The 11,484-nt window shown below is 47.3% G+C and overlaps 1 protein-coding gene across 1 annotated transcript in view; it reads right to left on the bottom strand.

The window, feature by feature from the left end:
* Positions 1-5,537: 5,537 nt before the first annotated feature.
* The window catches only part of suclg2 (succinate-CoA ligase GDP-forming subunit beta), a 59,161-nt gene continuing 53,214 nt past the window's right edge, over positions 5,538-11,484 (bottom strand). The window contains exons 10-11 of the mRNA XM_067234772.1: positions 9,861-9,981; positions 5,538-5,746 (exon numbers count right to left, since the gene is read on the bottom strand). Coding sequence (XP_067090873.1) covers positions 5,634-5,746; positions 9,861-9,981 — 234 coding nt within the window. The 3' untranslated portion in view covers positions 5,538-5,633. The remainder of the gene's footprint in view (positions 5,747-9,860; positions 9,982-11,484) is intronic.

Here is an 11,484-nt window from a genome sequence, read left to right as displayed (position 1 = left end):
GCCCTCTACTGACCCATGTAATGGAGAATTTTACTACTGGAAGTGTTTGAAATAACCAGTGAATATAAGTAATGGCCTCAGCAAGGAGAGTAGGCCAGACTGCTCCCACAGTGCTCTGACTACTTCACACACACACACATTTATTATGATGCCACTCTTTATCTGACTGTCCTGATGCTAACAAATATATTCTGGGACCTAAATCCTGTATTTGGTGGAATATAAATGGGACAAAACCAACTGAGTACCCAGAATACTCTGCTGTTTCAATTTAAAAACTGTTCTTTTGATTACCGTCAAAAGAGAACTAATTTTCCTGCAATCAGGGCCTCAGAAATTGCAATAGTCATGCTATTACACATATCTCAGACTTTTTGAAGTGCTTTTCCTGCCGTTCCCCTCAATGTGTGTGTTAAGGATTTTTATGAAGTTCATTCATTGCTTGTTCAGAAATGAAAAAAACAAACAGATGAGATGCAGTAGTTGCACCGTACTGATTGAAATCTAACCAATCAGCACGCTCTCTAAATTAATAAACACCATTATAATTTCCTCGTCTAAATACAAACAAACATATGGAACATATTTTGCAACACAAACACCTCAGAATGTCCTGCAGTTCCAAACAAACACACAGACACCCTTTATTGTCTTGCGCGCATGCATACAGACAAACGCAAACAAAACAGAAATACATCTAGGCTGTGATTACAGAGAATGCCTGCAATATCAAGCAGGCAGCATCAGGCCAGATCTCCACACAAGCCAGGGTGCCAAACTTCATCACCTTGTGGAACGAGGGTGTGTGCGTTTGTTAGTGTGTAGCCTTCATCTCCTCATTACTGCCCTGCTATATCATGTCGCCAAAATCACCCGTGGCAGGCCACTTTTCCAGGCACTGCGCACACACACTCTTGACGCTGCATGCTGCAGTCAAACTCATTTGATGCCAAATAGTTCCTGACACCCACAGGCTTCCTATATTCACCCTGAGTTTGAGGTAGGAGACGGAAAAGAGCCTGTTAAAGCTATTAACTACCAAAGTCACCTTAACACCGGTTTAACCTCCTCCAGGCTCACCACACTATTTACAAGTCATTCCATATTGGACATGATTGACATCTGTCTGCTTTCATTTATTATCTTAAGCTTTCCTAACTAAACAGGTGTACTTACCTATTAGGTTACGGCCAAATTCGTTCTAAAACTAAATGCAGAAACTTTGCTGGATGAAAGCAACACAACACATTGTCAAAGTTGACGGTTAACATTGTCTTGTATTCCTGCTTTGTTTCATCATCATAACAGTACATCCCTTCTAAGCCTTTAGTTTCATTTGCCGGGTGGCACAAAGGGGTGCATTGTGGGACTGTGGAGTGCCGGAGCGTGTCCTAGACACACCTGCTGAGAACTCCACCAGGAAGCCCTGCCGCCTAATTACCCAGCAATCTGAAACAGCATTATGTTGCTTCTGCCTCTGTTTTAATTAGGAAGGCTTTTCAGAGGTCACACCAAATGAGCTTTTAATTAGTGTCAGGTTATCAGTAGATTCCTCCGTTATTGAAGCCTGCTCTCTCGATACCTCTTTGTAGATAATTGGATCAGAGACAGCTCACAAACACACATACAAATCACTGTCAAAAGTTTGCAGAGGAGAAAGTTTATCAAACAAAGGGGAACTAACAAATGTTTGAAAAGGCTGCGTGGTTGAATGGTGGGGTGCATTCATTTCAGACTTCTGCTTTCTCTATCTCTCTCTTTTAATTAATAAAGGACCATTAAACGCTCATTGACAGTGAGAGAGTGTGTAAACTGTTAATATACACAGCTGTGTGTGAAAAGGTACAGTGGACTGAAAGAGAGAGAGAGAGAGAGAGAAAAAGAGACACAGAAGAAAAAGATACTATTTGTATTCTGTAGTTTTCTATTATTTTGAGTTTCTTTTTTTCCTTTTTTTCTGTTCGGTGAGTGGGAAACATGCAGACTACGTAGTTATTGTCAGGGGGTAATGTTATTTTTTTTGTGTGTGTGTATATTTAGGATTTACAGAATCCCCAACAATGTCTGAAGGATGTTCTACTCTAAATTGTTCACAATGTTCTGTGCCTAATATACATATATTACATTTACATTTAGTCATTTAGCAGACGCTCTTATCCAGACCGACTTACAGTAAGTACAGGGACACTACTTCACCCTACTTGCCCCGAGGCAAGTAGGGTGAAGGGTGCCTTGCCCAAGGACACAACGTCATTTTTGAACGGCTGGGAATCGATCTGGCAACCTTCTGATTACTAGCCCGATTCCCTAACCGCTCAGCCACCTGGCTCAGCCACCTGACTCCCACCCCCCCCTCCACTCCCACCCCCCCTCCCACTCCCACTCCCAGCCCCCCCACCCCCACCCCCTATATATACATGTATACATTGTATATATATATCAAAGTATACTTTTCTCAACATATGTATTTTAAAGCAGTAATTTAATTGAATTGTTTGTGTAAGAGGTGAAAGGGAAAAAAGCAATAATCAGGGGAAAAAAGATTCAAGCAGACAGTCTCATCACAACTTTTAAATCTGCCTCCTCTCAACTCAGTTTTTTGTTAAAAAGGCAGAGGAGGTAATTTAGATTGATTTTTAAGACCTTCAATTGCAGAAACACTTCTAGGAGAGGGAAATTGATTTTTCTTCCCATCTGTGATCCAAGGCCAACGTTTAGACTTGAGCACCAGCCGGTGAGACAAACACACAATCACCAGTCTCAGAACTCCCTCTCTCCCCTGATGTTAGAACTCAGTCTTAAACCGCTTGTTGTTTTCTGACCATGAAAACTGTCAAAGCCAATTCTATATGGTTTGATTTAGAAGAAAGACAATTAGAGTGCAGGAGTGAAAGGGTCTGTTTATGGAGTGTTTTGGGGCTATACAGTAGGTGCACTCTAAAGTGTCTGGCCTGTAATGAGACAATGGTCTAGGAAGTGAAGGACAGGACACAGCCATGAGGAATGTTTGCAGGGACTCATAACATCCAACAGACACACAATAAAGGCAAACACGACATCAACAAAAATAAATAAATAGGACACACACACCAGTCGACACCTTCGCCTTCTTGCAAGACCATCCATATTGTCAGTAGGCAAGACAACAGAAAATTGTAAATACTGAACAGGTCTTATCCCCGACAGAAGAGGTACAATAGCTGTAGGCAATCTAAAATGTTATTGCTTTTTTATGAACTAATATATTAGTAGTTGTTTCCACCAAATTACTCAATAAATAACCAATGGTTCCTGAGAGGCCAGCTTGACCCTACTGTCTAAAGATGGTTTTCACAAACGCTGGGCCTCAGCTCCATGTTAAACACAAAAGGCAGCTTCATAAAGTGGCAATTACCGCTTTGACATCAATTCTGAGGGATAAAAAAAAAAAGAAAAAAAAAATTGCAAAGCTTTTAGAAACTGAAATGGGACAATTACAGAGACAAATAAAGCGAGTCAAAGGGAGGAACGCACTCCTGGCATAATAATTCAGCTTAATTAAAGAGAGAAACTATGGTAATATCCTCTGTAACAGCTTAGCTGCTTATCTAGTGCAGGGTCTCCAGGAGAGGTGCTCGCCAAGTTAAAAGCAGAGGGTAAATGATGGAAGCCAGTGAGTGACCTCCACTGCTTTTCTCCTCATCTATATTTATATGACAGAGCGTCACTAATTTTGGCGAGTAAATCAGCGCACACCTTTCCCACTGACCTCCAGCTCGGTTCTGAATTAAACAATGTCAACGCCAAAGAAGGCCACTTTAACAACCTTAAATTCCACCGTCCAATCCATCAGTGAGGGTATTTCTGACACACCGGAGGAAGAGCATGAAATAAGGCAATTATTGAACCATCCAGCCCATTTGCACGGCTTGGGCTGTCGGCTGGGCGTGGGAGAACTTCCACTGTTTGTTGCCAGATGACACCCAGCTGGGAGGACCCAGAGCTTCCTATGCCAGGTGGAGGTCAATTACTGCCTGCGACGGCCAAAACACACAAGATATTCCTATATCTAAAGCCAGAGGTTGGGCCTTCCTGATTGGTCTGAAAAGTGACAGGAAATGAATCACATTGTACACCTAGCATATATTCACAATCACAGGGTCTTTTTGTCGTTTTTAACGGGTGTATTGTAGCTCCAGGGCAGTTGATCCATAATATATGCCGTGTCTCAGTGTATCTGCAGAGTAAGTAGTAAATCAGCTTGGGCAATGCGAGTGTGACTGTACATGTGTGTGTTTTGTAAAGGTGGCAGTTGATCCAATGGGTCTGGGTGTCCTGTCAGATCCCCTGACAGATAATCTATCAGAGTCAGCCAGTCTGACAGGGATATATTTCACTGATATCTCCCTCTCTGACACACACGCCGACTGGCTCCATGAAGGACAGTCCCACCCCTGACCATCTCCCTTGTGACCGCACTCCAGGGCTTCATTAAAGGAGTACAGACCTTAACCAAGGCTGTGGGAGGGGTTCACTCATGACGTTCTACATGATGAGGTTTGGTGCTGTATAACCAGGATTATCTCTGTCCTGGCTAACTGCATTTCTCACAAACTTCTGAAAACTCCACTTTAAGGCCAGAGCTTTGAGGATAGATAAGTGCAGAGTGCTTGCTTTCCCCCTCTCACATTATTTATTTTGCAAATGAACTCAACCTCAAAAGAACTGATAGCCTGATTACTTTTTTCTTTCCTTCCTCCTTTACTGATATGCTAGGCACATAAAACAGGGGAAGCTGCAAATAAACAAAAGATCAATCAAAGTCAAGATTGCTGAAATAGTCATTTATTTCTCTCTCAAATTATAAACACACACACACACACAGTTAACCAGCAACATCTCAACTGGCAATATACAATCATGATTATAAAAATAGTAATTACAACGACATTTGATAAATGAATGAATAAGTAAAGTGTTGGCTAGATTACCTGTCAACCATTTTTCCTTCATGGAGTAGGCACAGTGTTTATCAAAGTTATATCCTGCTAAATCAACATTCTCTGCAGCACAATAAAATATGGAATTACAAAATCAGAGTGCAATACTGTAAGATTGCCCACTTCATACACCTGATTTCAAATATGATAATGATAGACATCGGGTGAATAAGATAATTTCTACTGCCTTACAAACAACATGGAATTAAGGCATTGGCTTTAAGGCAAACCCAGGAAGTTTCTCCTAAAGCACCAATAACCTTTTGACACTGATGACAAACAAAATAGAAAACCAGAAGAGATAAGCAAGGCCTTATGCTCTTTGAAAGTCCTTCCAGGTTTGCTGTCAGGAGACATGTTTGACAAACTGTCCTTTACAGAAATCACAGTGATGGCACACAAAGGCATCTGCGACATGAACAGGATATCCCCTCCTATTTAAGTATGGCCAACACTAAAACAACATTGAAACATGATGACCTGACATTTACGAGGAGGAAGCACCAGGAAGACATTGCTGAATCCTCTTGAATCACCAGAGGTTGATATCAGGGCCAGAGGGCTGCGGGGAGGGGTTAAGCCAGGAGAGGAGGGGTGGGTGGGGGAATGTGGCTGGAAGAGGGTAGGACTGAACAGAGGAGTTTTGGCGATCCTCTACTTCCTGATGCTGGCCACAGCTTTCTTGGCAGCGTCATCCAGGTCACTGGCCGACGTGATGGGCAGTCCACTCTCTGACAAGATCCTCTTGGCCTCCTGTACATTGGTCCCTGGTTCACACACACACAGTTCAAACATGAGCAACAAAGACCATCAATGACAATGAATCCTATATGCCTGCAACTTCCTGTGTAAAACAAGCGCTGACTATGGCCAACTTGGCACAACATGGCCATGCCACTGCTATTCTAGTCTGAGCCTTGAGAGCTGCAGGTGTGGAACATGGACAGAGGTGGAGCAGGTTGGAAGGATAAGGCTCTCCTGCTGCAGCAGGCTCACAGGAACGCATCTGTTAGGGGGATGACCCACAGGAGCTGTAACCAAGCAGACACTCAGGACCCAAAGGTTTTAGTCAGCCATAAAAGGTGATGTACACCAAGCTAACACGTATCACTGATATGAATGTTTTTGAGGTGAAGTACAGTGAAAAATAAAGAGGCGAGAGAGAGAGAGAGAGAGAGAGAGAGAGAGAGAGAGAGAGAGAGAGAGAGAGAGAGAGAGAGAGAGAGAGAGAGAGAGAGAGAGAGAGAGGAGCGCTCTCTGAAATAAGGGAAACAAAGAAGAACACAAAAACACTGCTTAAACATAAGAGCACAGCAGTCTGAGTGGTGTTCACTGATTCAGGGATATCACAGGTGAGGAAGAGACTGCAGGGACGAGGACATTTACATAACGCAGGTGTCCCCGTATGAATCATATCTACAAAGTGTGTGTATTGTGATGAGTTGAATCCCAGTGTTTTGTGATTACTGCCTCTGTTGTGTGTAGCATCCATATGCTGCAACCCTATCACCCATTTACCAAAGGTGTCAGTGGGGTGTGTGCATGTATGTGCGCGCGTGTGTGTGTGTGCGGGCTCAGCTCTCCTGCCTGCCGTGTAATTAAGACAAGATATGTGAAATCTCAGGAGTCCTGAATGTTCTAATCAATAGTAGCTTCACGAGGCATTCTATTACTGCCGCCACTTAGCTCCTAATATTTCATCGCTTCTGTCCAGTGAGATAATAAGTCATTCTAAACACATTGCTTGGGCTGCTGCACCAAACAATCAATTGCATAATCTAATTAGAGTAAAATAAGACGATGGTTAGGTGCACATGTGGCAGCCAGGTATCTGGAGTCATTTCCTAATCAAACAGCACTGCTCTCCTCGACCCAATCTATAATCTCAAAGGGCATCTTTTCCACTCAGACAAAAGAGGAGAACTCTATGCTCGATACACTGACCTATCAATCTGATCTGGATCGACACATACCAGACCTCCTGCTCCTAGGCAGTGGACAGCTTTGTCTGCAGGAATGAACACCTCCCTCTCGGGTGTTCTCTGTGACCATCTCACTGTGGAGATAAAAGCGCTCTTACCGAGGGCGGCTGTGAAAAACATAGAAAGCTACAAGGCAAAAACCAAGATCAATAATCCATGCAGCGCTGCAGGACAAATGACCGGCGTAAACACTTTCTAAGAACCCCTCACCATGAATATTAATGGCACGCGCGAGGTGAGTGAACAGAGGAGTGTGTATGTGTGTGTTTTTGTGGAACAGGGTGTTTCTGTTGACGGCGTTCCCCGGTGAGGTGAGCGCTGGACTGGTGTGAGGACCAGGTACCAGAGACTGCTAGTCCACATGCAGCCACTAGGTGCTGCCAGAGACCTACTCTCAGCCCAACGACAGAAAGCACGGCTCCAAAGAACGGTGTCTTCATGGCCACACGACACTCACAACAAGAACACATCCTCCCCATGTCTTTAGTGGGATGGACTCCTCGGTCCTGGCCCTGATGGTCATGATTGGCTGGGGGCCACACCCTCTAACCTTAGTGTCTGGACGGGGGGCCACACCCTCTAACCTTAGTGTCTGGACGGGGGGCCACACCCTCTAACCTTAGTGTCTGGACGGGGGGCCACACCCTCTAACCTTAGTGTCTGGACGGGGGGGCCACACCCTCTAACCTTAGTGTCTGGACGGGGGGCCACACCCTCTAACCTTAGTGTCTGGACGGGGGGCCACACCCTCTAACCTTAGTGTCTGGACGGGGGGCCACACCCTCTAACCTTAGTGTCTGGACGGGGGGCCACACCCTCTAACCTTAGTGTCTGGACGGGGGGGCCCCCAGAATCCAGCAGGGGAAGTGCCCAGCAGGGGGAGCCGAGCGAGACCCTGGAGGGGTGGGGAGGAGCTGCCTCCCTGAGCCTCCATCTGCTTATGATAATGTCTCTAAATCAGGCTGGGCCCTGGGGGGCCGTGGGTGATAGGGGTTGGGGGGGCGGCACTACTGCACCCTTGTACGGGACCTCCAGGAGGAGGGACCTGCGATCAGACACTCCACATCTACAAGTCTAATGACTTCTTTTGTGTGCATGTTTAAGCTGTATGAAAATGTGTGTGACGGGAGAGAAAGACAGAGGCAAATAGAGGTTTTTGAGCACAAACATGGTAGTAGTATTTGTAGTTGGGTGTGTGGTGTATGTTGTGTGTGTACGTTGTTTGTGTGTGGTGTATGTTGTGTGTGTGTGGTGTACGTTGTGTGTGTGGTGTACATTGTCTGTGTGTGTGTGAGTACATTGTGTGTGTGTGAGTACATTGTGTGTGTGTGTGGCTGGAGAGTGAAGGCCCACTGAAGCAGCATTTTGCTCTATTAGGGTTGTAATGACTCTGTCAATGCCATATGGTTGCTAGTGTGTGCGATATGTGCCTGTGCGTCCAACAAGTGTGTGTGGGCAGGTGTGTGTATTGTGCGAGTGGGTCCACTGCTTGGCAGTTAGATGGCTCTATTTAAGCTATAATGATTCTGTCAGGACTGAGGGAACCATCTCTACCTCTCTCAAGGACTCAGCGTCCTGTTTTAATTACATTGGAAAAGCAACTATACCCCCCCAAGCCCCCACACCCCAAACCTGCCTGCGAGGAGGCAGCAAGCAGACTGGCTTCTGAGACAGACAGTGGTGGAATGACTGTAAATCAATATGAATGGCTTTAAGGGAATATAATCACCTTATCACTGCACCCTGCGGGGTGTTTAAAGACACTCAGCACACACTCTTTCTCAAAGTGGCCAAGAGGGGCAGCAGTTCCTCAGTCATCTGCAGTTTCCTGCAGAACACATTCTAGTAACAACTGTGTGTGACTGGAAGAGTGTTTGAGTGGCAACACTTACTGTACTTCAACATCCACTGTACGTCATTTAAGGTTGTCCAGTTTCCCTATATTTACGTTGCCATCGTCCCTCAGCCACAAACCTGAGGTCCTGCAGGGTGGAGAACTCCCCGAGCAGTCCCCCAGCCCCCCAGTCCCCCATCCCCCCAGTCCCCTGTGTATGGACAAGCAAGCCCAAAGAATCCACAACAAGGAGCTGCCAATTAAAAGTGTCAGGGCTAATCCCGGCCGAGCCTGAGGAAGAGTGTTGGGCCATTCTGGAGGCCTGTGGTCAGGCTGGCTGGCGCTGCTGATTGATCCAGACTAATCCCTCAGAGGGCAGCCCCAGAGGTAATGACCACAGCTAAAGCGTGGATAAGACCCGACCAGGACCCACAGCCACAGCCAGCCCCATGGCTGCTCTGTCCTTCTGGGCTGCCTGCAGGAGATGGAAGCAGGAAACTGTCTGATGTTCTTATGTACAAGAAAGGGATGTTCCATTCAAGATTCCAGGTGTTTCCGAGCGTTCGGGCCCCCTGCTGGGGGGGTTATTTTTGAGAGCCGATACATTCACCTGTCTGTACCGCATCTGTGACCTTGATAACGTCACCCGTGGCTGAATGCACATTTTCTCATCCTGCACTGTGTCCTAGAAACGGGGCAGCTACCTGGCCTAAAAAGTGTGGGGGTGCGTAGGGACGGAGGGAGGGGCTGAGGGCTAATGGAGAGAGTCTCTCCTGCTTCCTCAGGACACGCCACTCAGCTGTTTCCTGCCAATTATCCTAATGACCAGCTGGCCCCTGCCACCGTGCCCAGGAGTCACCCTGCTGGCCAGCCCCGCACGCCAACATCGCCTTATTAGCATACGCAGGTGAGAGGGGACGCAATCGGCCGCGAGCCCGTCTGAATGCCTGCACTAACAAACTCTCCCAGCAGAATGTGACAAGGAATGCCCTAGCTCTCTCTCGCTACCAGGGTGAGAGGACTGGAGCGGCTCACAGCGTCAGAGAGGCGGCGTGCCGTACCCACCTTCCAGCCTGACCACAAGCGGGACCTTGAGCTCCAGCTCTCGGCAGGCCTTGGTGATGCCGTTGGCGATGATGGCACAGTTGACGATGCCCCCGAAGATGTTCACCAGGATGGCCTCCACCTGGCAGGGGTGAGAGAGGACAGGACAGGTCAGGGGGGGACAGGACAGGTCAGGGGGGGACAGGACAGGTCAGGAGAGGTCAGGGGGGGACAGGACAGGTCAGGAGAGGTCAGGGGGGGACAGGACAGGTCAGGAGAGGTCAGGACAGGTCAGGGGGGGACAGGACAGGTCAGGAGAGGTCAGGGGGGGACAGGACAGGTCAGGAGAGGTCAGGACAGGTCAGGGGGGGACAGGACAGGTCAGGAGAGGTCAGGGGGGGACAGGACAGGTCAGGAGAGGTCAGGGGGGGACAGGACAGGTCAGGAGAGGTCAGGGGGGGACAGGACAGGTCAGGGGGGGACAGGTCAGCACAGGTCAGGGGGGGACAGGACAGCAGGAGTGTCAACCTATGCAGTCATAGAGCTAGAGCCAGGATACTGTACAGTGGCTAATTCAGGTCTACAAGTTGCTTTTAAAACAAGAATACCAACATAGAGAAAGGTTCTGGCGGCTTAGCCGCGAGCCAGTCAGTGTGTGATAGGGCCAGGGTGATTCGTCAAACACAGAGTAATTACCCTGGGCACTGCTGTGGAAAGTTGAGTGAGAGCAGACAGGATTAATCCTGCTTGTTTGTTTATAATCTCTGCTAATCTGCTGGCGCCACTGTGGATGAACTGTATGTGTGTGTGTGTGTGTGTGTGTTGGTGTGTGTGTACCAATAGAATGTGGTAATGATGTTTACACACTCAGAGGATGGGCTTAGAGAAACACTGCGTATCTCTGTCCATCTGATCTTTATCATCATGTTCAATTCAACCTAATGCAATAAATGTAATGCAGTTTAAATGTTCCAATGACAAGTCAGTTATTGAGTTCTCTCGAGAAGCCATTCATTCATGTACGCGTCAATTTGGCTTCAAATTGAAAACCGTATTGTTAATTTAAATCTGGTACCGCGTGTCCTTGTGATGGGACGATGTAATCGATAGGCTACATTCTCTGTGTGCGTCTGTCCGACTGTGACTGTCAGCCATATTAATGTGGAGCAGCTGTCAGTCTCAGAGGAGACACGGTGCTCAGGTGGCCGTGCACTTCATCACTGTCATGTGTGACTGATGCCACACAATTAGAGCTCCCTGAAAACCCACGGCAGCCTGCACCCACACCCACACCCACACGATGATGTACAGGCAGGATGGGGGGGAGAGAGAGAGGATAGGCACCCAGTCTCGTAGTCCACACCTCCCGGTTTGGCACCGGCTCGTTGGGAGAGAAGCGTGCGAGGTGTGATCTCCAGCAGGACCAGAGGAGGTCTTCCTAAAGGAGGGCGTGTTGCAGAGCCAGCCTGGGGGATACCCTGCTGGCACCCATCGCCCCCGGCAGACATATGGCCCTTCCTTACACAGACTCAGCCTCTAACTCCACCCAATTAAGAGTGTGACAAACTGAGAAAATCCCAGAGACAGAGGGATGGAGGGAGGAGAGAAGAACGGAGAGGAGAGAAGAACAGAGAGGAGAGAGAAG

Source organism: Osmerus mordax, chromosome 1 (assembly GCF_038355195.1).
Source record: "Osmerus mordax isolate fOsmMor3 chromosome 1, fOsmMor3.pri, whole genome shotgun sequence".
Taxonomy (NCBI): domain Eukaryota; kingdom Metazoa; phylum Chordata; class Actinopteri; order Osmeriformes; family Osmeridae; genus Osmerus; species Osmerus mordax.
The sequence above is the reverse complement of the archived record's forward strand: the minus strand, read 5'-3'. Positions and strand labels throughout refer to the sequence as shown.